Here is a 26,371-nt window from a genome sequence, read left to right as displayed (position 1 = left end):
TTTCAGGAGTAAGAAATTATGGATTGGCAGCACTCACATCTCTGAGCCTGAGTTTGGAACAGTCAGCTGATCCAAGCTCCCTTTGTAACTGTAATAAGAGACTTCTGGAGTTTCGGAATTAAATTCCCATGGCGTTGTGAAAGAAATGAAAATCAGACAGAATGAATCATAGGTACGGCTCTGAGTAAAGGAGTTTCTCCTCATCTCACTCCCAGCTCTCTTGTTGACAACCTTGAAATTATGACCCCTAGTTACTGACATACCATCTAGTGGAAACAGAATATCCTTCTTTACCCTGTCAAGATTGTTCATAATTTAGAACACTGCAATAAGGTCATTTCTTAATCTTCTCTGCTCCAAGCAGAATATCCCCATTTCTCGAATTTTTCCATGTATCTAAAGTCCCTCATTCCTGGTATCATTCTCGTAAAGTCAATAGATGCGGAGCTGGAAGAGCACTGCAGGTCTGAAAGCATCCGAAGAGCAGGAAGTCAACATTTCGGATCGAAACCCCGGTAAATCTCCTTTGAACTCTCCTCAGGGCTTTAACATCCTTCTTTAAATAAGATTCGCAGAAGTGAACAATATACTGCAAATGTGGTCTAACCAATGATTTGTTGAGATGTAGCATCACTTCTTTGCTTTTATACTCTATACCTATAGTTATCAACCTCCTCAACAATGGTTCCAACTTGCCTGGCCACCTTCAGAGAATCATGTACGTGAACCCTGAGATCCCTGTTCTCCCGGTCTCCCATCAAAGTTGTCCCATTGAACCTGCATTGTCTCTCCATGTTTCTTCAACCAAAAGGCATTGCCACACATTTCTCTGCATTGAAATTTATCTGCCAGGTGCCTGCCCATTTGATCAACTTGTTAATGCCCCTCTAAAATCGCTCAGCATCATCCTCATAATTCGCTATTCTCCGTATCTCAGTATCGTCTGCAAATTTAGGGATTTTGTCCTCAACACCTGTCTCCCCAAATCGTCTATATAAAATCAGACAAAGCAAGGGTCCCAACACTGATCTTCGGGGAACACCACTTTCAACTTGTCTCCAATCTGAGAGATAACCATCTATACATACCTTTTATTTTCCTGAAGAAGGGCTTATGCCCGAAACGTCGATTCTCCTGCTCCTTAGATACTGCCTGACCTGCTGCGCTTTTCCAGCAACATATTTTTCAGCTCTGATCTCCAGCATCTGCAGTCCTCACTTTCTCCTATACATACCTTTTGCAAGGTTTGTGAAGGTTTGTAACTCAGGTTGAGGTTTAGGGTGTAGGTATGCTCGCTGAGCTGTAGGCTTGATATCCAGACGTTTCATTACCTGGTTAGGTAACATCATCAGTGGCGACCTCCAAGTGAAGCGAAGCTGTTGTCTCCTGCTTTCTACTTATATCTTCCACCTGGATGGGGTTCCTGGGGTTTGTGGTGATGTCATTTCCTGTTTGTTTTCTGAGGGGTTGATAGATGGTATCTAGATCTATGTGTTTGTTTATGGTGTTGTGGTTGGAGTGCCAGGCCTCTAGGAATTCTCTGGCATGTCTTTGCTTAGCCTGTCCCAGGATAGATGTGTTGTCCCAGTCAAAATGGTGTTTTTTTTTCATCCGTGTGTAGGGCTATGAGGGAGAGAGGGTCGTGTCTTTTTGTGGCTAGCTGGTGTTCGTGTATCCTGGTGGCTAACTTTCTTCCTGTTTGTCCTACGTAGTGCTTGTGGCAGTCCTTGCATGGAATTTTATAGATGACGTTGGTTTTGTCCTTGGGTTGTACTGGGTCTTTTAAGTTTGTTAGTTTTTGTTTGAGAGTGTTGGTGGGTTTGTGTGCTACTAGGATTCCCAGGGGTCTTAGTAGTCTGGTTGTCATTTTTGAAACTTCTTTGATGTATGGTAAGGTGGTTAGGGTTTCTGGCTGTGTTTGGTCTGCTTGTCGTGGTTTGTTCTTGAAGAATCTGTGGACTGTATTTTTTGAGTATCCGTTCTTCTTGAATACGTTGTATAGGCGGTTCTCCTCTGTTTTCCGAAGTTCGTCTGTGCTGCAGTGTGTGGTGGCTTGTGGGAATAGTGTTCTGATACAGCTTCGTTTGTGTGTGTTGGGATGGTTGCTGGTGTAGTTAAGTATTTGGTCAGTGTTTGTCGGTTTTCTGTATACACAGGTTTGTAGTTCTCCATTGTCCTTTCTTTCGACTGTGACGTCCAGGAATGCGAGTTTGTTATCGGTTTCTTCCTCCTTGGTGAACTTTATGCCTGTGAGGGTGTTGTTGATGATGTTAAATGTCTCTTCTCTCTTGTTTCGTTTTGTAATGACAAAGGTGTCATCTCGGTAGTGGACCCAGATTTTTGGTTTGATGTTTGGTAGGGCTGTTTGTTCTAGTCTTTGCATTACCGCTTCTGCTATGAATCCTGATAGCGGAGATCCCATGGGTGTGCCGTTGGTTTGTTTGTAGACTATGTTGTTGAAGGTGAAGTGGGTGGTGAGGCACAGGTCCACTAGCTTCATGATGTTTTCGTTGGTAATGTGATTGATGGTGGTTGGGGTGTATGTGTGATAGTCTCTTCTAAAAGTGTGGTAAGTGTTTCCTTTGCCGGGTCGATGTTGATGGAGGTGAACAGTGCTGTTACGTCGAATGAGATCATTGCTTCGTCTTCCTCTATTTTGGTGTTTTTGATGATTTTTAGGAATTCCTAGGTGGAGTGGATGGAGTGCTGTGACTCTTCTACTAGGTACTTCAGTCTTGCGTGTAGTTCTTTGGCCAGTCTGTAAGTTGGTGTTCTGAGTAGTAATTCTGGATTAGTGGTGCTGGAAGAGCACAGCAGTTCAGGCAGCATCCGAGGAGCAGTAAAATCGACGTTTCGGGCAAAAGCCCTTCATCAGGAATAAAGGCAGAGAGCTTGAAGGGTGTAGAGAGAGGAGGAAAACATCTTCAAGGCAGGCATCCTTGCAAGAGGATTCGCAGTAGGGTTAAAACCGGGTAGTGAGACTATGGGTCTGAGGGGGGCTCCTGGTTTATGGATTTTTGGTAGTCCATAGAACCATGGGGTGTTGGTCCCGTCGGGTTTCATTTTCTGGAATTCCGTCTTGTTTAATTGTCCGGAATTGTGTAATTTTCTTCGGAGATATGTAATTTTGTTTCCTAGTTGTGGGGTCGGGTCGGGTAGGTGTTGGTGTCTGTGAGTAGTGCATTGGCTTTCTCTATGTAGTCCCTTCTGTTCAGGATGACTGTGAGCCGACCTTTGTCTGCAGGTAATATAACGATGTTTTTGTCTTTTTTGAGATTTTCTAGGGCATTCTTTTCTTGACGTTTCATTACCAGCCAGGTAATGAAACGTCTGGATATCAAACCTACAGCTCAGTGAGCAAACCTACACCCTAAATCTATACATACCCTCTGTTTCCTATCTTTTAGCCAACTTAGATTACTTACAGTGTGGAAACAGGCCCTTCGGCCCATCAAGTCCACACCGCCCCGCCGAAGCGTAACCCACCCATACCCCTACATCTACCCCTTACCTAACACTACGGACAATTTAACATGGCCAATTCACCTGGCCTGCACATCTTTTGGACTGTAGGAGGAAACCGGAGCACCCGGAGGAAACCCACGCAGACACGGGGAGAACGTGCAAACTCCACACAGTCAGTCGCCTGAGGCGGGAATTGAACCTGGGTCTCAGGCGCTGTGAGGCAGTAGTGCTAACCACTGTGCCACCGTGCCGCCCACTTCTAATGCATGTGACCAATGACCCATCATCTTAATTATTTCTGATTTACTAACCAACCTGCCTGGTGGTACTATATCAAATGCCTTCTGAAAACAGCATGACCCTCATCTACTGTCTGTGTCAGCTCATCAAAGAACTCAATTAAATTTGTCAGACATGTCCTACATTTGACAAAACCATATTGACTGTCCAGTATTATCTTAGTTTTCTCTAAGTGTACTTTTAGCTGATCCTGCAAAATGGCCTCCATCAGCTTCCCCAAGCTTACAGCTCTGTAATTTCCTGGGTTATTTCCTTTGCCCCTTTCACAAACAGCTATGCCACATTTGCAATCCTCCAGACTCCTGGACTAATTGTGTGGGAGACCTGGAAAATTTCTGCCAACAGCTCCACAGTTTACTTCCTTCTCTCTTGTCAGTAACTTGGGATGCATCCCATCTGGACCTGGTGACTTCTCTACCTGGAATGCTGCCAGCCTTTTTAACACCTCCTCTTTATCCATCATTATACTGTTCAGTTGCTCAACACCCACATTTTCAACTCAAAATGTGTCCTCTTCCAGTCTGGGATCTTATTTATTGGCTGTTTTTACTACCCTTTCCATCTTAATATTGAACCTCATTATATTATGATCACTATTTCCCAAATGCTCCCCATTCGGAATAGCACAGGAATGAGAAACTTCAGTTCTGAGGAAGTGTGGACTGGTCTCCTTGGAGAGAAGAAGAAGGCTAAGGGGAAATTTGATGGAGGTTTTCAAAATCATGAGCGGGCTGGATAGTGTAGATAAGGAGAAGCTGTTCCCATTGGTAACAACAAAAATAACGAGTTATCATAAAGTGATGTGCAAACGAAGCATGGGTGATCTGAGAAAAACATACAGAATGCACTGCCTGGAAAAGGGATGAAGGCAGATTCAATGGAGGCATCCAAGAGGCCTCTGGATGATTATTTGGGTAGAAATGGTATGAAGGGATATAGGGAAAAGGCAGGAGATTGGCACCCAGTAATACAGCCTGTGCAGACACAATGGGCTGAATGGCCACTTTCCCAGCTGTAACAATTCAGTGACTCTGAAGATGGCCGGAGTTCTCCTGTGTCTTGCAAACATCAACCTCTTATAAAAAAACAAATTCCCTCAGAGCCTAACTTCAAGCAAAATACTGCAGACGCTGGAAATCTGAAATAAAAACAGAGGATGCTGGAGAAATTTGTCTTGCAAACATTTCGTCCCCTGTCTAGGTGACATCCTCAGTGCTTGGGAGCCTCCTGTGAAGCGCTTCTGTGCTGTTTCCTCCGGCATTTATAGTGGCCTGTCTCTGCCGCTTCCGGTTGTCAGTTCGAGCTGTCCACTGTAGTGGCCGGTATATTGGGTCCAGGTCGATGTGTTTGTTGAGCAACCGAGCTACAAATCTTCTACCAAACTTTGAATGCTGGAGAAACTCAGCAGGTCTGGACACGTCTGCGGACAGGAACATACAAGGATTTGGCCTCAACTGACACATTGCATTCGGTCCCAAACGCAATGCTTCAGGCAGGATGTGAACATTTTGGAGAGGGTGCAGGAAAGGTTCACAGGTACAGTCCCAGGAATGAGGCATCTCCATTCAAGGGAATGATTGGAGAGGTTGAGGCTTTTCTCATTGGAGGGGGGGGGAAGGGAAGGTTGAGGGGAGATTTGGGAGAGATTGGTGGAATGGTTCAGAAGAGGAGGAGTGGAAATATCGAAAGTGATTGGGAGAGGAAGCAATGGTGACATGAGAAGAGATGGGTTAGGGTGTGAAATGCTCTATCTGAGAATGCAATGGTGGCAGGTTCAATCAAGAACTTGGTCATTCACTGCTAAAAGATTGGAGTACAAGAACACTCATTTTATAGCCATTTTGTCAATTCCCTTTAGCTCTGATCTACCTCTGTTGGATCACCTCTCACTCTTTTAAAGTCCAGGCAATACAGGCCTAACTTGCTCGATTTCTCTTTCACAGGACACCCCTTTCATCTCGGGATTCAAGTGTTGCTACAAATGTACGAGGCTTTAGTGAGATTGCATTTAGAGTATTGTGTAGAGTTTTGGTCCCCTTATTTGAGGAAGGATGATGTGGAGGAGCTGGTGTTAGACTGGATTGGGCAAAGTTAAAAATCACATAACACCAGGTCTCAGTCTAACAGCTTTATTTGGAAGCACTAGCTTTCGGAGTGCTCCTCCTTCATCAGGTCCTTTGTGAAGGATCAGCGCTCTGAAAGCTAGTGCTTCCAAGTAAACTGGTTGGACGAAAACCTGGTGTTGTGTCATTTTTAACTTTGAGGAGGGTAATTGCTTTGGAAGCAGTTCAGAGAAGATTCACTCGATTGAATCCCGAGATGAAAGGGGTGTCCTGTGAAAAAGAAATCGAGCAAGTTAGGCCTGTATTGCCTGGACTTTAAAAGAGTAAGAGGTGATCCAACAGAGGTAGATCAGAGCTAAAGGGAATTGACAAAATGGCTATAAAATGAGTGCTTCCTCTTGGAAGGCAATCGAGAACAAGAGGTCATGGTTTTACGAGAAGGGGTAGGAGATTTTAAACTGGGATGAATGGAAATTACTTCATTTTTTTTAGATTACTTACAGTGTGGAAACAGGCCCTTCAGCCCAACAAGTCCAAACCGACCCTCCAAAGAGCAACCCACCCAGACCCATTCCCCTAATACTACGGGCAATTTAGCATGGCCAATTCACTTAATCTACACATCTTTGGACTGTGGGAGGAAAACAGAAGAAACCCACGCAGCCACGGGGAGAATGTGCAAACTCCACACAGACAGCTGCCTAAGGCAGGAATTGAACCTGGGTCACTGGGGGTGTGAGGCAGCAGTGCTAACCACTGTGCCACCATGCCACCACTTCTCACAAAGATTTCTGAATCTGTGGAACTCACTCAGCCAGATTGAGGTGGACGCTGGGACACTGAATAAAATTAAGGAGGAGTCAGATTTTTAATTAGTAACGGAATGAAGGGTTACAGGGCGCGGGCAGGAAAATGGAGTTGAGTCCGAGGTGAGATCAGCCATGATCGTATCAAATGGCTGAGCAGGCCCGAGGGGATGAAAGGCCTCCTCCTGTTCCTAGTTCTCACCTTCTTATAAATTGGATACTTAAAAAATGGAAGAATGTGCAGGGTACGGGGAGAAAGCAGGTAATTAGATAAACTGCATTATCGGACAGCTGATACCGGTAGGACAGGCCAAACAGCCTCCTTCTGTGCTGTAAACATCCTGTGATGTGCCAAGTAGCCAACAGCTATCCATTAACTCCATCTACACTTCTCACTGCCTTGGTAAGGCAGCCAACATCATAAAGACCCCTGCCACCCCGGTTATAATCTCTTCCAATCTCTTCCGTCAGGGAGAAGATACAAACTTTTAAACACACAAGTCAACAGATTCAAGAACAGCTTCTTCCTCGCTGTAATTAGACTTCTGAAAGGACCTCTCAAATTTCAAATCTAATGTTAATATTGCTCTCTTCTCTGCAACCGTAACACTGTATTCCTGACTCTGTTCACTACCTTAATGCACTTTGTATGGTATGATCTGCCTGTACCGCACACAAAACTTTTCACTGGATACCTGTTGCAATAATAAACCAAATTAAATCAAAAATCAGCTCCTGAGACTTCTACAAAGCCTGGAGTCATGAACCTTTCTCTCGCTGCTGCATCTGATGTTCCTGCTGTTGACTCTTGTATATTTTCCGATTGCTGTCTCTGGTGTTTTGAAGGGAGTGTATCTCCTGCTCCCAGGTACTGTTTATATCCAGACTCCTTGTGTTGTGGATATCTTGAAGAAAACCATTGGTTTCAGGTTCCCTTGAATCAGTGATCTCTCCTGGCTTTCTGCTTGCCGATTTCCGATGGGGTGGAGTGTAGATGCTCATTCCCTCAGGGCTCTGAGTGCGCTGATCTTTGTGTGGAAAATCATTCACTTTACGTTCCCTCAGTGTTGCATCACTGACCCTGTTTGTACTCTGTGCTCCTTGATGGCTTATGTAGGTGCTGTCTCCATTTGGACTCTTTGAAACACGAGTTTGGTAGGTGCAGATGGAACATTTTGATTCTGCTGTAGCTTTATTGTCAAACAGTGCTGCGTGTGTTCCTTGTGAACATTGCGTTAGAACATCCTCCGAAAGTTGCTGGTTGTCGACTGGAATCAGATCACGTAGCTGCCTCCTGCCAACTCCAGGTAGCAAGTAGAGTTCTGGCTGTGGAGCCTAAGAAATGACAGAGGATTCTAATTAGAGCCAGGAACCTTTCAAATAAATGACATCAATAAATTGTAATGACTTCTCCAATTAGAATGTAATCGATCTACCTACATAAGGAGGTGCAAATGACTTCACTTTGAGTTCTGATTCTTGCTTTGCTGAAACCTGAAAATGAGGTTCAGAATTTATTACAAAAATGAGGCAATGCATTAATTTATAACATTTTATTCAATATGTAAATATGAGTCAGTGATATGTTCTGTAAGGGGCTGGGAAGGGGTGAAAGAAGTAAACAACAATAACCTTACACATAATGCAATTTTTATAATTGTACAGAGCATGGTTACTGCTGGAAGTGGCGATGTTATCCCAAAATATTTCAATTTGCACCCATCTGGATAATTGCAAGAATACCAAGTTTCAAATTGTCACAACAATTTATACCACAGGAGAACAAGGGGCTGATTGGTACGTTTTCAGAGTCTAGATTAGAGTGGTGCTGGAAAAGCACAGCAGGTCAGGCAGCATCCAAGGAGCAGGAAAATTAACGTTTTAGGCAAAAGCTCCTTCCTCACACCCATCCAAGGCCCCAAAGGAGCCTTCTACATCCATCAAAGTTTCACCTGCACGTCCACCAATGTCATTTATTGTATCCGTTGCTCCCGATGCAGTCTCCTCTACATTGAGGAGAGTCGACACGTTCTCAGAGATCGCTTCAGAGACCATCTCCAGGACACCCGCACCAATCAACCACACCGCCCCGTGGCCCAACATTTCAACTCCCCCTCCCACTCTGCCGAGGATAAGCAGATCCTGGGCCCCCTCCACCGCCGCTCCCTCACCACCAGACGCCTGGAGGAAGGACGCCTCATCTTCCACCTCGGAACACTTCAACCCCAGGGCATCAATGTGGACTTCACCAGTTTCCTCATTTCCCCTCCCCCCATCTTACCTCAGTTCCAACCTTCCAGCTCAGCACCGTCCTCATGACCTGTCCTACCTGCCAATCTCCCTTCCCACCTATCCACTCCACCCTCCTCTCTGACCCATCATCTCCATCCACACCCCTATTCACCTATTGTACTCTTTGCTACCTTCTCCCCAGCCCCACCCCCCTCCCCATTTATCTCTCCACCCTGGAGGCTCCCTGCCTCTATTCCTGATGAAGGGCTTTTGCCCAAAACGTTGATTTTCCTGCTCCTCGGATGCTGCCTGACTTGCTGTGCTTTTCCAGCACCACTCTAATCTAGACTCTGGTTTCCAGCACCTGCAGTCCTCACTTTTGCCTGGACAGGAGTGAGCTGATTGGCAAAGTAAGACAACGAGCTGTGGTTGTTGGAGATCTGAAACCGAGACAAAAACCCACCACCTCCCTCTTCTCCAGAAAAATCAGCAATCAGCTCAAAAACAAGAATTGCTGGTGAAACTCAACAGGCTTGGCAGCAGCTGAAGTTCTGAAGGGTCACTGGACTCTGCTTTTTTTCCCACAGTCGTTGTCAGACCTGCTGAGTTTTGACAGCAATTTCTGTTTTTGAGCTGATTGCCATTTTTGTTTGGAGAAAATGGTACTGATTGGCTCTTTTTCTGGAGAAGAGGGTGCTGATTGGTGCATTCCCTCTTGCAGTATAAATTGCAGTTATCATTTGAAGTTTGGCATTCTTGTGTATGTCCTGATGTGTACAGAATAAACAACGTCAGCAATCTGCCTGCCTTTTACATAGAGAAACATTACAAGGCACCTCATTGCAATGATCGTCAAGTAAATGTGACAATAAACCCATAGTAGGACAGGTGATGAAATACTTGATCAAAAAAGCAGATTTGAAAGGAGTAGCAGAGGGAGAGAGAGAGTGGGAGAGAGAAGGGGAGAGATTTAAGGATAGATTTTCAGAGGCAGTGGGGCAGTGATGAAAACCAGGTTTGTGTAAGAGCGCAAGACTGGAGGAGAGAGTTTAGGGAGTTAAGACCAAAGAAATAAGAGCAGGAATAAGCCATTCAGTGACCAGCTAGGCAGAAGTGAGGACTGCAGATGCAGGGAATCAGAGTCTAGGTTAGAGTGGTGCTGGAAACGCACAGCAGGTCAGGCAGCATCCGAGGAGCAGGAAAATCAACGTTTCGGGCAAACGTATTTCCTGATGAAGGGCTTTTGCCCAAAACGTTGATTTTCCTGCTCCTCTGATGCTGTCTGACCTGCTGTGCTTTTCCAGCACCACTCTAATCTTGACCCACATTCAGTGATCAAGCCTGCTCCGCCCTTCCATAGGATCATGGCTGATCCAACATTCTTCACATCCAACTTCCTGCCCTTTCCCTGTAACCCTTGATTCCTGACTGATCAAGAATCTCTCTCAGCCTTAAATATACACAAGGACTCTACCCCCAAAGCTGTCTGTGGCAAGGAGTTCCAGAGACAACCCTCTGAGGGAAGAAATTCCTCCTTGTATTCTCCTCCTTCTCTCCTTCCTCCTCCTCAATTCCTCCTGATGGCGTTGGAGGAAGTTACAGAGATGGGGAGATGCAAGAACCTAAGGTAGGGCCAACAGGTCTTTTAGGACAAGCTCAAGTTTATTCAAAGGATGCAAGGCATGAGGCTGATCAATTGGAATGGTCCAATTTAAAGGTAGGAATGGGAAGGAAAGGAGGCTGGACATCAGAAAGCATGTTGAGAGAAGCATATTGCAGAGTCAGGGGTGAGTCTGCCACCAATACTTGAGAGAATAAAATCAGGGTTGCTCAAGAGCTGGAGGAACATAAAGATTTCAATTAGCTCTAAAGATCCTCAGTGTCTCAAAATGGATGTTGTTTTGATTTATTCCTGGGAGGTGGGCATCACCAGCTGGATCAGCAGTCATTGTCCATCCCTAGTTGCCCAGGGAAGGTGGTGGAGAGCTGCCTTGTGTTCTGTGTGTTTATCTCATTTAGACTCAGACTTGAATTTCAAATTTTGAATCAGCTCACAGCTTTCTCAGGTTTGTTTAATTCCAATGATGGGTTTAGCATCCCAGGCCAGGTAGTGGAGTTGTGGTAATGTCAGAGGTTTAGTAATCCAGTGTTCCTTGTTAATCTGGGGACATGGGTTCTAGTACAATTCAGAAAATAATTCTGGGATGATAGCTACCTCTGATGTAAAAACCCATCGAGTTCAATAATATCCTTTAGGGAAGAAAATCTGCCATCCTTACCTGGTCTGGTCTACATGTGACTCCAGACCCACAGCAATGTGTCATAGAATTATAGACTCCTACAGCACGGAGACAGGCCCTTTAGCCCAAACTGGTCCATTCTGACCAAAATGTCCATCCACACTAACCCCATTTCCCTGCACTTGGCCCATATCCTTCTGAACTTTTCCAATCCATGTATTTGTCCAAATGCCTTTTTAATGTTGTGTACCCGCCTCAACCACTTCCACTGGCAGCTCATTCCATATGCGTACCACCCTCTGTGTAAAAAAGTTGCCCCTCAGGTTCCCTTGTATTCTTTCCCCTCTAACCTTAAAGTGATTCCCTCTAGTCCTTGATTCCCCAACCCTGGGAAAAAGACTGAGTGCATTTGCCCTGTAATTGACTCTTGACTCCCCTCTGGGTAATTCAGGATAGCCAATAATTGCTGGTCTAGTTAGTGACACCCATATCCATTAAAAATTAATGGGAAAGATATCTGATCAATCAACATATCTAGGTGTTGACATGAACTCCACTCAGTGAACTATAATTACCTCACCTTGCAACCTTTCATAAAATAAACTGCTGATAACATTTTATGACATGAAAAACAGTGTGAACAAGGACGTTCAAAATGAGTTTGAAATGTTTCACACTGCAATAAACCAATCGTGAAGGAATCATCAGTTTGGAATCTCTCTGAGGGCTGAGAGTCTTTGGAACCCTTTACCACAGAGAGCTGTGGGGGCAGAGTCCTTATGTATATTTAAAGCTGAGATCAGTTGATTCCTGATCAGTTAGGGAGTCAAGGGGAAAAGGCAGGAAAACGAATGTGAGGAATGTTGAATCAACAATGATCCTATTGCAAGGCAGAGCAGTTCCGAGGGGCTGAATGGCCTTCTTCTACTTTTTATGGTCATACGCTGCAGGTAGACCCAAGTTGACTGCAGTGGTTCAAGGTGTTTGACTTCCTTTTTCTTAGAAATTACTTTAACCAACAGGGAGATTTTCCCAGTCACTGGTAAGTTCCACTTTGCACGGGATTTTTGATGTCACAATAATTAGTTTTGACTTGTGGACTTGGACAGTGCTGCAGGATTTAAGAGCTGCAGCAGTTAAGAGGGACAGGATGGAGGGATAGAGACACCCCTGTATAATTTTGCCCACAAGAGTTGTTTTTAGGTCTACGTAAAGGGTAGTTTTGTCAGTGACGTGGCACACCTCCTAAACACAGTTTACGGGTGCAATGGTTTCACTGCAAGGGATACAGACTGCAATAGGGAGCACAGCAGCACGATAACAGGAGGCCTTCCAGCACAGACAATGTAAGAACAACCACCCTCACATCAAGCAACTGAATGCTGTGAGACACTGAATGATTGTAGCAAATTAACCAAGCGAAAACACACTTCATCCACTAACTCTAATTCAACTCAAAACCTTATCTCCAGTTCTCTCTCCACAGATGCTGCCAGACCTGCTGAGTTTAGAAACCACAGAAATGATACTGCACAGAACTACACAGTAAATGGAAAGGTTCTACGGGAAATTGATATACAGAGAGATCTGGGTGTTCAGATCCATTGTTCCCTGAAGGTGGCAACGCAGGTCAGTAGAGTGGTCAAGACGGCATACGGCATGCTTTCCTTCATTGGACGGAGTATTGAGTATAAGAGTTGGCAGGTCATGTTACAGTTGCATAAGACTTTGGTTTGGCCAGAGTTGGAATACTGCATATAATTCTGCTCACCACATGACCAAAAGGATGTGAACACTTTGGAGAGCGTGCAGAGGAGGTTTGACAGCATGTTGCCTGGTATGGAGGGTGCTAGCTATGAAGAGAAATTGAGTAGAATTAGGACTATTTTTATTGGAAAGAAGGAGGTTGAGGGGGGACCTGATTCAGGGCTACAAAATCCAGCTGGTGAGACGTATAGACAGGGTGGATAGCAACAAACTTTTTCCCACAGTGAGGGACTCAATTAATAGGGGTCATGAGTACAAAGTGAGAGGGGAAATGTTTACGGGTGATATGCGTGGAAAATTATTTACTTCACAGAGGGTGGTGGGTGCCTGGAACACATTGCCAGTGGAGGTGGGAGAGGCGGGCACGATAACATCATTGTGCAGACAGATACATGAATGGGCAGGGAGCAAAGGGATACACATCCTTAGAAAATAGGCAGCAGGTTTAGATAGAGGATGTGGATTGGTGCAGGCATGGAGGGCCGAAGGACCTGTTTTTGTGCTGTAATTTCTTTGTTCGTTGTTCGCTTTGTTCAGAATGGGGTCATTCAGCCCATCTTGTCCATGCTGACCCAAATACACTCTGATGCCCTTTTAATCCCATCTTCCAGCATCCAACCCATAGCTCTGCAGTGTACAGCACTTAAGACACAGATTCAGATACTTTTTAAAAGAGTTTAGGATCTCTGCTTCCACTATCAACTCAGGCAACCAATTCCAGTCACCCACCACCCTCTGTACAAAAAGAGTTTCTCCTCACGTCCCCTCTAATCCTTATGCCACTTAGCTTGAATCTATGACCCCTGGAGTTTGAACTGTCTGCCCAGAGATTCCTCCTGTCTACTTTGTGTCTATCCCTCACAGTTTTGTACACCTCAATCATGTCACCCCTCAGACTTCTCTGCTCCAAGGAAAACAATCCCAACCTCTCCAATCTCTCCAGCATTCTCTGTGTTCACTGTTGTTTCTGACTGGGTGACAATAAATACAATCAACACTGACTAGTTTGGCATCATGAGGGTTATCCAGAGCCTGGAAAGTCACAGCTGTCTCCACTCCCATCTCAAACAAGATGAACTGTCCCTCAAAGCAGAGAGGGTATGACATCATCAGGTTGGGGCAGAGCTAACAGAACATAGAACAATACAGCACAGGAACAGGCCCTTCGGCCCACAATATTGTGCTGAACATGATGCCAAATTAAACTAATTCCTTCTGCCTGCCCTTGGTCCATATCCCTCCTTTCCTTGTATGTTCATGTCCTTATCTAAGAGACCATTAAACACCCCTATCATACCTGTCTCCACTACCACCCTAGCAGCGCATTCCAGACTCCTGTCACTCTCCTGCCCTTCACATCTCCTTTGAACTTTCCCCCTCATGCTCCTAGTTTTAGACATTCTAACTCCAGGAAAAAGATTCTGACTGTCAACTCTATCTATGCAGCCTATTATTTTATGGACTTTTATCTCATCACCCCTCAGCCTCTGCCACTCCAGAGAAAACAAGCTGAGTTTTTCTAGCCTCTCTTTACAGCTGCTATCCTCTAATCCAGGCAGCATCCTGGTAAACCTCTCTGCACCCTCTCCAAAGCCTCCACATCCAGGCAGCATCCTGGTAAACCTCTCTGCACCCTCTCCAAAGCCTCCACATCCAGGCAGCATCCTGGTAAACCTCTCTGCACCCTCTCCAAAGCCTCCACATCCAGGCAGCATCCTGGTAAACCTCTCTGCACCCTCTCCAAAGCCTCCACATCGTTCCTGTAATGTGGTGACCAGAATTGAACACAATACTCTCAGTGTGGCCTACAGTGTTCTGGGGCGCTGGGTTCAAATCCTACCATGGCAGATGGTGGAATTTGACTACAATAAAAATCTGGAATTAAGCACCTAGTGATGACCACAAATCCATAGTCGATTGTCAGGAAAACCCATCTGGTTCACTAATGTCCTTTAGAGAAGGAAACTGCCATCCTTACCTGTCTACATGTGACTCCAGACCCATAGCAACGTGGTTGATTCTTAACATTTAGGGATGGGCAATAAATGCTGACCTGGCCAGCGATGATCGCGCAAAAAAAAAAGTCTAATTAAGATGCAACATGACATCCTGACCCTTGCACTCAAATCCCCGACAAATAAAGGCATGCATGCCATACGCCTTCTTTACCACCCTATCTACATTCCGTGGCCGTTTTCAGGGAGAAATGGGTCACTCTAACTTTTAGAACATTATTTTATGCAACAATGGTGACCATCAAGCCAACATTGAAAACCCATCTGGATCACCCATGTCCTTCAGGAATTCGACATGCTCTCCTGATTTTCCCAGGGCCTCTGCCGAGGAATGGGATGCCCCAGGCCCAAACTCCATTCACAGGAATGGCAGTATTTGTAATTCCAAGCCTATGGAAGATGAGGTTCTTCAGGGGGAATTCCCATGGGAGGCCACAATAAGGTTCGGAGGAGTCTCCTGCGCTAAGTGACACTGGAGTTTACTGGATGATCAAACCTGGAAAGACACATGATCATCACGTATACCCTCATGCACAAACTGCAGAGAACTGGTCTGCAGGTAATAAAGAAGGCAATGGAATATTAGCATTTACTGCTAAAGGAATAGAATATAAAAGTAGGGGAGGGCTGCTGGAGGTCTACGGGCATTAGTGAAGCATTAGTGGTACTCTATGCTACTTTCTCCCCACCCCCACCCTCCTCTCATTTATCTCTCCACCCTTCAGGCTCTCTGTCTGTATTCCTGATGAAGGGCTTTTGCCCGAAATGTCGATTTTCCTGCTCCTCAGATGCTGCCTGACCTGCTGTGCTTTTCCAGCATCACTCTAATCTAGACTCTGATTTCCAGCATCTGCAGTCATTGTTTTTACCTAACCATTAGTGAGACTGCACCTGTGAACAATTGTGGTCTCCTTACTTCAGAAGGGAGGTAATTCTGTTGGGAGGCAGCTCAGAGGAGGTTCAAAGTCAAGATTAGAGTGGTGCTGGAAAAGCACAGCAGGTCAGGCAGCATCCGAGGAGCAGGAAAAATCGACGTTTCGGGCAGGAGCCCTTCATTCCTGATGAGGGGCTTTTGCACAAAATGTCGATTTTCCTGCTCCTCAGAAGCTGCCTGACCTGCTGTGCTTTTCCAGCGCCACTCTAATCTTGACTCTGATCTCCAGCATCTGCAGTCCTCACTTTCACCTCAGAGGAGGTTCACGAGACTAATTCTAGAGATGAGAGGTTTGTCTTATGAGGCGAGATTGAGCAGTTTAGACTGATGCTTTCTGGAGTTTAGAAGAATGAGAGGAGATCTAACTGAGGTGTGTAAGATGATAAAGGGGACTGACAAAGTAAACATAGAGAGGATGTTTCTCCTTGTGGGGTAACACAGAATGAAGTCATAGTTTTAGGCTGAGGGATAACACATTCTTAAACAGAGATGGAGAGAAATTACTTCTCTCAAAGGGTGATAAATCTGTGGAATTCACTCGCCCAGAGTGTGGCAGATGTTGGAACATTGAGTAAATTGAAGGAGGAGGTGGACAGGTGTTTAATTTGTAAAGGGTTAAAGGGTTATGGAGAGCAGGCAGGAAGGTGGAGGTGAGGCTGAGATGAGATCAGCTAAGATGGGACTGAGTGGCATTGGAGGCTCAAAGGGCTCCTGCTTCTAGTTCTTCTCTACTTATCAGATCAGTTTTCATAAAATAAAATATAATATTTTTCACTGTATCCAAATTTCACCATTTGCCATGGTGGGATCTGAGCTTCCATATCCCCAGAGTATTAGCCTGGAGTGCTGTATTACTAACCCAGTGACAATCCCATCAAGCCCCTGCCATTCTGACAAATACTCTCTGATATCCCTCAGTGCTGAACTACACAGGGGTAGGGAATGGGTTCTTGAGTGTGCAGCCCTGCATGATGGTATCCAGTGACTAAACAAGAGCAGATTAATCTGCTTTAACAGTTACCCTGGCATTATCCACCTGCCTATTTACCACCGGCTATGTCCACTCCTCCTGCCCCAGTAGACATTTCCTCCTTGAAATGGAAGCTTGGATAGTCACTCTGGATCATCAATGTATATTGTGTTTATTGCTGTCACAGCCGATATTCCCTGCCCTATGAGTAGGCTGTTCCTCAAGTGTTGCTGGATCAAAATCCTGGAACTCCCTCCTGAACAGCATTATGGGTTAACCTACAGCACACATAGAGTCATACAGCAAGGATACAAACCCTTAGGTCCAACCAGTCTATGCCAACTATGTTCCTAAACTTCTCCAGATTTCTTGTAAATCTTGTACCTATACCTGCATATTCCACTTCCTCTGGAAGTTCATTCCAGACATGAATCATTCTCTGTATAAAAGGATTGCCCCTCATGTCTTTTTAATCTTTCTCCTTTCACTTAAAAATATTTTTTTTTTGATTAGATTAGATTGCATTACAGTGTGGAAACAGGCCCTTCGGCCCAACAAGTCCACACCGGCCTGCCGAAGCGCAACCCACCCATACCCCTACATTTACCCCTTACCTAACACTACGAGCAATTTAGTATGGCCAATTCACCTGACCCAGCACATCTTTGGAGTGTGGGAGGAAACCGGAGCACCCGGAGGAAACCCACGCAGACACGGGGAGAACGTGCAAACTCCACACAGTCAGTCGCCTGAGGCGGGAATTGAACCCAGGTCTCTGGCGCTGTGAGGCAGCAGTGCTAACCACTGTGCCACCGTGCCGCCCACATATACCCTCTAGTCTTGAAATCCTCCACCTTAGGTAAAAGATCTTTGCTATTCACCTTATCCATGCCTCTCATGATTTTATAAACCACTATAAGGTCACCCCTCAAACTCCTTTGGTCCAGTGAAAAAGACAACCAACTCCCCCTTCAGCTCCACCAAAAACATGCAAGTCCTTGGCCTCCTCCATCACCAAACATTTACCACCTGATGCCTGGAGGAAAAACACCTCATCCTCCGCCTCGGGACCCTGCAAACACACGGGATCAATATGGATTTCACCAGTTTCCTCATTTCCTCTCCCCCCACCTCATCCCAATCCCAGCTATGGGCGGCACGGTGGCACAGTGGTTAGCACTGCTGCCTCACAGCGCCAGAGACCCGGGTTCAATTCCCGCCTCAGGCGACTGACTGTGTGGAGTTTGCACGTTCTCCCCGTGTCTGCGTGGGTTTCCTCCGGGTGCTCCGGTTTCCTCCCACAGTCCAAAAGATGCGCAGTTCAGGTGAATTGGCCATTGCTAAAATTGCCCATAGTGTTAGGTAAGGGGTAGATGTAGGGGTAGGGGTATGGGTGGGTTACGCTTCGGCGGGGCGGTGTGGACTTGTTGGGCCGAAGGGCCTGTTTCCACACTGTAAGTAATCTAATCTAATCTTTCCAACTCGGCACAGCCCTCATGACCTGTCCCATCCGTCCATCTTCCTTCCCATCTATCCTCTCCGACCTATTACCATTATCCCCACCTTCATCTACCTATTGCATCCTCAGCTCTCTTCCCCCAGCCACACCCCCCACCACATTTATCTCTCAGCCCCCTTGGGCCCCCACCCCCTCATTCCTGATGAAGGGCTTATGCCCGAAATATTGACTCTCCTGCTCCTCGGATGTTGCCTGACCGGCTGTGCTTTTCCAGCGCCACACTCTTCGACTCTGAACAAAGTCGCAGCCTCACTTTATAACCCAAACACTCCAGTCCCAGCAACATCCTGGTAAATCTTTTGTGAACCTTCTCTAATTTAATAATATCCTTCCTATAACAGGGTGACCAGAACTGGACACAGTACTCCAGAAGAGGCCTCACCAATAGAGTCAGAGTCATAGAGATGTACAGCATGGAAACAGACCCTTCAGTCCAACCTATCCATGCCGACCAGATATCCCGACCCAATCTAGTCCCACCTGCCAGCACCCGGCCCATATCCCTCCAAACCCTTCCTATTCATATACCCATCCAAATGCCTCTTAAATGTTGTAATTGTACCAACCTCCACCATATCCTCTGGCAGCTCATTCCATACACGTACCACCCTCTGCATGAAAAAGTTGCCCCTTAGGTCTCTTTTATATCTTTCCCCTCTCACCCTAAACCTATGCCCTCTAGTTCTGGACTCCCCCACTCCAGGGAAAAGACTTTGTCTATTTATCCTATCTATGCCCCTCATAATTTTGTAAAACTCTATAAGGTCACCCCTCAGCCTCCGACGGTCCAGGGAAAACAGTCCCAGCCTGTTCAGCCTCTCCCTATAGCTCAAATCCTCCAACCCTGGCAACATCCTTGTAAATCTTTTCTGAACCCTTTCAAGTTTCACAACATCTTTCCAATAGGAAAGAGACCAGAATTGCATGCAATATTCCAACAGTGGCCAAACCGATGTCCTGTACAGCCGAAACATTACCTCCCAACTCCTGTACTCAATACTCTGACCAATAAAGGAAAGCATACCAAACGCCTTCTTCACTATCCTATCTACCTGCGACTCCACTTTCAAGGAGCTATGAACCTGCACTCCAATGTCCTGTACAACCTCAATATGATGTCCCAACTCCTATACTCAATGCTCTGAGCAATGAAAGCAAGTTCAAGAAGACAGCTCACCAGCACCTTCTCAAGGGCAACTAGGGAGTGAGCCAGTAACGCCCACATCCTGTGAGTACATTAAAAGAATCTCGTACATTTGAATTTCATTCTTCTAAATTCCTGCCTCAGGCGACTGACTGTGTGGAGTTTGCACGTTCTCCCCGAGTCTGCGTGGGTTTCCTCCGGGTGCTCCGGTTTCCTCCCACAGTCCAAAGATGTGCAGGTTAGGTGAATTGGCCATGCTAAATTAGGTAAGGTAAGGGGTAAATGTAGGGGTATGGGTGGGTTGCGCTTCGGCGGGTCGGTGTGGACTTGTTGGGCCAAAGGGCCTGTTTCCACACTGTAATGTAATGTAATGTAATTTAATCTAGTAAATACTGACCCAGCCTACTCAACTTCTTCTCATGAGGCAGTCCCTCCATTACCAGGAGCAGCCCAGTGAATTTTCCCTGGACTGCCTCCAAGGCCAGTATAACTTTCCTTCAAGAAGGGGCACACGGAATGACCAGGCTGTTGCTGGGAATGGAGGGTTCATTTTATAAGGAGGGGCTGGATAGGCTGGGACCTTTTTTCACTGGGGCATAGGAGGTTGAGGGGGTGACCTTACCGAGGTTTATAAAATCATGAGGGGCATAAATAAGGTGAATAGCAAAGGTTTTTTCTCCCCTTTGTCAGATTTATTTTTGTCACAGGTGGGACAAGTTGCGACTGGCCTCTGAGAATCAATAAGATTGAGCTACACCCTGACAGCGTACACTTTCTAACAGTGACGACAAGGAGCTGTAGTGACATACAGTAAACCATGAGCAAGGACAAAGGCTCTCCAAATCCCCAACATGCCTCAGCACGTCCTGCAGTTCACATGGTCACTCTTGACTGATAAAATCATTGATTGTGCACAGTTACACAATGTTGCAACTGACCTTTTTGAGTCTTGGAGCCCACAGCAGTCACACTCTTATAGAATCTATTGAGGTGCAATGTTTATGAATCACAGAACTGTGACAGTGCAGAAGAAGGCCTTTCAGCCTATCTTGTTAAACGAACATCATTACCTCCCTTTTCCCCATACCCTTACCCATTGTTTCTATCCAAATAACCATCCAATGCCCCTCTTGGATGCCTCAATTGAATCTGCCTCCACCACATTCCCAGGCAGTGCAGTCCACACCCTAACCACTCACTGGGTGAAAATGGATTTCCTCATTTCGCCTTTGCTTTGTTCGCAGCTTCACATTAAAATCTCATTCTCGCTCCTTTTACTGTTGGAAAACAGTGTTGTTTTGAAGCGCAGTGAGGGGACAGTCTAACCTCAATGCCCACAAGGCAATTTGCATTTTTACAACATTATTTTACGAGGAACTGCCAATCTTGTAAACACTTTGCGTTGTAAGTGAACAATGCTTATGTCTGACGAATACTAGAGTGGAAAGATCAGGGTGGATGATGGAGTGCCTTTGGTGGGATTGGTTTGGCCAGAATATTGAGGACAGTAACATGTACCAGGAGCACCGAGCTCAGGCTGCATCATGAGTGACACGGACAGTACTGGGATGTACACTGGGATGGGAAGAATTTTGGTTTAAAAGAAAGTCAGATAAAGTGCTGTGACCTGGACTATGTCGCACGCAAATTGTGGTGGAGCATGTCTTTGACGTTAGCACTCGAAAGGGTGCTAAATATTGACAGGGAAACTTTCTCACAGCTAGAGTCACAGAGCTGTACAGCATGGAAAAAACCCGTCTATACCAACCAGACATTCTAAATTAATCTAGTCCCATTTGCCAGCATTTGTCCTGTATCCCTCTAAACCCTTCCTATTCATATATCCATCTAGATGCATTTTAAATGTTGTAATTGTACCAGCCTCCACCACTTCCTCTGACAGCTCATTCCATTACAGGCACCAGCCACTGCGAGAAAAAGTTGCCCCTTAGGCCCCTTTTATATCTTTCCAGCTCCCTCTTGAATATATCTAATGAACTGGCCCCAACAGCTTCCTGTGGGAGAGAATTCCACAGGTTCACAACTCTCTGAGTGAAGAAATTCCTCCTTATCTCAGTCCTGAATGGCTTACCCCCATATTCTGGACCTCCACAACGTCGGGAACATCCTTCCTACACCTAGCCTGTCCAGTCCCATCAGGGTTTTATATGTTTCTATGAGATCCCCCCATATTTAGTGGGCGGCACGGTGGCACAGTGGTTAGCACTGCTGCCTCGCAGTGCCGGAGACCCGGGTTCAATTCCCGCCTCAGGCGACTGACTGTGTGGAGTTTGCACGTTCTCCCCGTGTCTGCGTGGGTTTCCTCCGGGTGCTCCGGTTTCCTCCCACAGTCCAAAGATGTGCAGGTCAGGTGAATTGGCCATGCTAAATTGCCCGTAGTGTTAGGTAAGGGGTAGATGTAGATGTAGGGGTATGGGTGGGTTACGCTTCGGCGGGGCGGTGTGGACTTGTTGGGCCGAAGGGCCTGTTTCCACATTGTAAGTAATCTAATCTAATATTCTTCTAAATTCAGTGAGGACAAGTCCACTCCATCCAGCCTTTCCTCTGAACCGAATCAACCATTCACTGGGGGTTGCATTTCACTGGTAAGGCCATGGTTTATTGCCCAGAGCCTCAGGCCACTAGAGCTGATACAGGGTAGACCATTTGAGACTTAGATGAGGAGGAATGTCTTCACCCAGACCGTAGTGAGCCTGTGGAATTCTCTGTCATGGAAAGCAGTTGATTAGATTCCCTACAGTGTGGATACAGGCTCTTTGGCCCAACAAGTCCACACCGACCCTCCAAAGAGTAACCCACCCAGACCCTTTCCCTCTGACTAATGCAGTTAAAACTATGGGTAATTTAGCATGGCCAATTTACCTGACCTGCACATCTTTGAATTGTGGGAGAAAACCAGAGCACCCAGAGGAAACCCACCTGGGGAGAATGTGCAAACTCCACACAGACAGTCGCCCAAGGCTGGAATCGAACCTGGGTCCCTGGTGCTGTGAGGCAGCAGCGCTAACCACTGAGTCACCGTGCCACCCCAATGGTTGATGCCAAAACATTGAATGTTTTCAAGGAGGAGCTAGATGGAGTCCGTAGGGCTAAAGGGATCAAAGGGAATGGAAAGGGAGTGGGAACAAGGCACTGAGTTGGATAATCGGCCATGATTACATTGAATGGCGGAACAGGCCCGAAGGGCTGAATGGCCTACTCATGTTTCCGTGTCTCCAAAAATTACGACAAGGAACAGAATGAACTTCCTGAGGAAGTGGTGAATGTGGGTATAACTACAATATTTAAAAGAATTTTGGAATAGTGCATGAAGAGGAAAGGTTTGGAGGGATATGGGCCAGGAGCAGGCAGGTGTGACCACCATATATACTTAAGTAATAGTCGATCTCGTGTAAAGGTCAACCCCTTACCTTTGGCAAAATAACCTGAAATTTTCCACATATCTCATGTGAAAACCCACCCTAGTTCTTCACAGAGAACAGATCAACGTTTATGAATCAGTGTGCTTGCCATCACATCCCGCTCCAATGTTCCAGTCTGCCGATTGCTCTGCTCTGCTCCGCTCCCGATCTTCCAGTCCGCTGGCTGTTGTGCTCCGCTCCATATTTTCTGAATTACCATAATTCTTTTTATCCCCTTTATTCATTTAGAGATTAGTTGGGCTTCTGCTAATGACACAGTATGAATTCTGCTAATGAAATGGCATGAGTTTTGGCATGAATTTCAGCCCCTCAAAAATAGTATCCGTGTAATTGTTGACCCCATAGATTTAACCCTAAAAAGTAGTCAAAACAATTCGACTATTACTCAAGTATGAATGATCGTTTAGTTTGGGATTATCTAGCATGGACTAGTTGGACCGAAGGGTCTGTTTCTGTGCTGCATGACTCGATGACTCTAAGTCGGCCACTCAGCCCTTCTAGTTGATTCCTGATGAAGGGCTTTTGCCTGAAACGTTGAGTTTCCTGCTCCTCGAATGCTGCCTGACCTGCTGTGCTTTTCCAGCACCACTCTGATCTAAACTCCTCCTAGTTGCTCCGTCATTCAATAAGATCATGGCTGATCTGATTTTAACCTCAACTCTACATTCCTGCATCTTCCTGATAATCTTTCACCCCCTTGTTTATGAAGCAGTTCAGCTCAGCGGTCATTCAGTCTATCTGGTGGACATGGCACAAGCTAAGAGTGAGGCTGTTGGCACAGGAGTCACACAGAGGGTAGATGGTTTGAGGGGCAAAAGGTTCTCCTTTATTAAGGGGCATTGGTGAATAGTTAGGGTTTTCACTTTACGCGACAGTCCAAAAGCATCACAGTCATGTGTACCAACACCAGTGTGTGATGGTTGGATTTGAAAGTGACCTGAGCCCCATTCCATTCAGTAATGCATACCCCTATCCACCCCCTCCCCTCTGAACCCATAAACACCAGAATTCATTCATGTAGGCCAGGCAGCCAATGACTCACCACTGCTAAACTCCTTCCAATACATTTCAGGAAAGCAAAGGTACCATCGACAGTCCGAGCTCCAAGCAAGTCTCCGAACTGCTGCCTCAGTGTTTTCAGATTCAGTTCAGGTAAAACTCTGCCAATGAGATATGAGGCATTCAGAAATTCTGGCTTCACCAACGTTGATCAATCATTCTCCCTGATGCTCAGAACACAAAGTAATTACAGGAATTCCAACTTTCATTAATATGGGGGAAATGATAGTGACACTGATCCAGTCAACCTCAGGATAATCCCACAATGGCAGATGATAAAATTGAACTCTATAAAATCTGGAATTAAAAGCTCACCTCATGGAGACCATTTAGGCTTATATGGTGGCTCAGTGGTTAGCACCACTGCCTCCACAGTGCCAGGAACCTTGGTTCAATTCCAGGCTCAGGCAACTGTCTGTGTGGAGTTTGCACATTCTCCCCATGTCTGCATGGGTTCCCTCCAGGTGCTCTGGTTTCTTCCCACAGTCAAAGGATGTGCAGGTTTGGTGAATTGCCCATAGTGTCCAGGGATGTGTAGGTTAGGTGGATGAGCCATGGGAAATGCAGGGTCACAAAGGTACGGAGGTGAGATGCTCTTCGGAGGGTCAGCGTGGACTCGATCGGCCGGAGAGACTGCTTCCATTATCCACTGTTATAAAAATTCATCTGGTTCACTAATGCCTTTTAAGGAAAAAAATCTGCTGTTCTTACCTGGTCTGGCCAATGAAGACTTCAGACCACGCTGACTCCTAACCGTCCTCTGGGCAATTACGGAAGGGCAATAAATGTTGGCCTAGCCAGTGACACCCGCATCCCATGAAGATATTTATTAAAAAAGGGATCTGGAATAGAAACCTCACAAGGCGATATTAGATTGGATGATGCCTCGGAGGCAACCCCTCAGGATCAATCAGGGCAACTTCCACTCCTGCCACTCTTGAAGGACAGTGGCAGCTTCCTCACCCCGAGCCAGAGACTCCGGGTTCAAATCCCACTCCGGGATTTCATGGCCCAGGAAGGGGAGTGTTTGTAAAATGGCCAAACAGGTTAATTCTCTGAATTCCTCCAAAACCCCAGGGCAGGTGGTAAGATGGGGAGAGTCACTTGGTCAGCCATTCTGATGAAGGACATTTTTCTCTCTCTCTCTTCCCTTTGACTGAGTGCAGTAGAGAGCTGAAAAATATGTTGCTGGTAAAGCGCAGCAGGTCAGGCAGCATCCAAGGAGCAGGAGAATCGACGTTTCGGGCATAAGCCCTTCTTCAGCTCTCATTCCTGAAGAAGGGCTTATGCCTGAAACGTCGATTCTCCTGTTCCTTGGATGCTGCCTGACCTGCTGCGCTTTTCCAGCAACACATTTTTCAGCTCTGATCTCCAGCACCTGCAGTCCTCACTTTCTCCTGAGTACAGTACACACTGAAATAACTCCACAAAGGCTGGGACATCATCACCAAGTCACCTTTTATTTACGTTTGGGGAGTCCTTAACTACAGTACTGCCTTATACAGAGTCAGGCACTAGACTGTGAGTATCTTTGACACTAAACGTGTTTATATATCAGCCAAGGCTTCTTCATTGGATCAGATTAGCAGCCCCAATCAGGGGAATCATATTCTACATACAGTGGAGGTGATGGCCGAGTTATCAATGCTGGACTGTTAATCCAGAGATTCCTGATGAAGGGTTTTTGCCCGAAATGTCGATGTTTCTGCTCCTTTGATGCTGCCTGACCTGCTGTGCTTTTCCATCACCACACTCATCTTATTAATCCACAGATCCAGGGAATGTTCTTGGGACCTGGCTTCGAATCACATCACTGCGGATGGTGGAATTTTAAGTCACTAAAATTTGGAAGTAACAATCTAATGATGACTGTGTATCGATTGTTGGAAAAGCCCATCTGGTTCAGTAATGTCCTTTAGGGAAGGAAATCTGCCATCCTTATCTGGTTGGCCTACGTGTGACTCCAGACCCACAGCAATGTGGTTGACTCTTAACTGCCCTTTGGTCAATTGGGTTAGGGCAAAAAATGCTGGGTCAGCCAGCAACGCCCTCATCCCATTAATGACTATTAAAAAAATATATAAATTATCACCAGAGTCAGAGTTCCAGGGCAGATGGTGGAATTTGAATTCAATAGCAATCTGGAATTAAGAGTTTAATGATAAACATGAATTCACCGTTGACTTCCAGAGAAACCCATTTAGTTACTGTTCAATGATTCTATTGTTTTACTGTGAGATTTAGAGGAGATTTGAGAAACTTTTTCACTCAGCAGGTGGTGGGAATCTGGAATGCGCTGCCTGGGACAGTAATGGGGCTGGAAACCTTACAACCTTCAAAAAATAACTGGGTGAGCACTTGAAATATCGTAATATTCAAGGATATGGGACAAGTGCAGGAGATTTGGGTTAGTG

The 26,371-nt window shown here is 45.9% G+C and overlaps 2 protein-coding genes across 3 annotated transcripts in view; both read right to left on the bottom strand.

The window, feature by feature from the left end:
- Window positions 1–26,371, bottom strand: part of spata1 (spermatogenesis associated 1) — a 78,504-nt gene that overhangs the window by 22,853 nt on the left and 29,280 nt on the right. For both annotated transcript variants that reach the window (XM_072574825.1, XM_072574826.1), the window contains exons 3-5: window positions 23,941–24,058; window positions 8,075–8,128; window positions 7,402–7,969 (exon numbers count right to left, since the gene is read on the bottom strand). In XM_072574825.1, coding sequence (XP_072430926.1) covers window positions 7,402–7,969; window positions 8,075–8,128; window positions 23,941–24,058 — 740 coding nt within the window. The remainder of the gene's footprint in view (window positions 1–7,401; window positions 7,970–8,074; window positions 8,129–23,940; window positions 24,059–26,371) is intronic.
- Window positions 42–5,605, bottom strand: LOC140480132 (uncharacterized). Its single transcript, XM_072574827.1, has 2 exons — window positions 1,089–5,605; window positions 42–104 (listed from the first exon to the last, which is right to left on the bottom strand). Exon 1 carries the CDS (start codon window positions 2,498–2,500, stop codon window positions 1,589–1,591), a length of 912 nt encoding a protein of 303 aa, XP_072430928.1. The 5' UTR covers window positions 2,501–5,605; the 3' UTR covers window positions 42–104; window positions 1,089–1,588.

This window comes from Chiloscyllium punctatum, chromosome 7 (genome assembly GCF_047496795.1).
Source record: "Chiloscyllium punctatum isolate Juve2018m chromosome 7, sChiPun1.3, whole genome shotgun sequence".
Taxonomy (NCBI): Eukaryota; Metazoa; Chordata; class Chondrichthyes; order Orectolobiformes; family Hemiscylliidae; genus Chiloscyllium; species Chiloscyllium punctatum.
The sequence above is the reverse complement of the archived record's forward strand: the minus strand, read 5'-3'. Positions and strand labels throughout refer to the sequence as shown.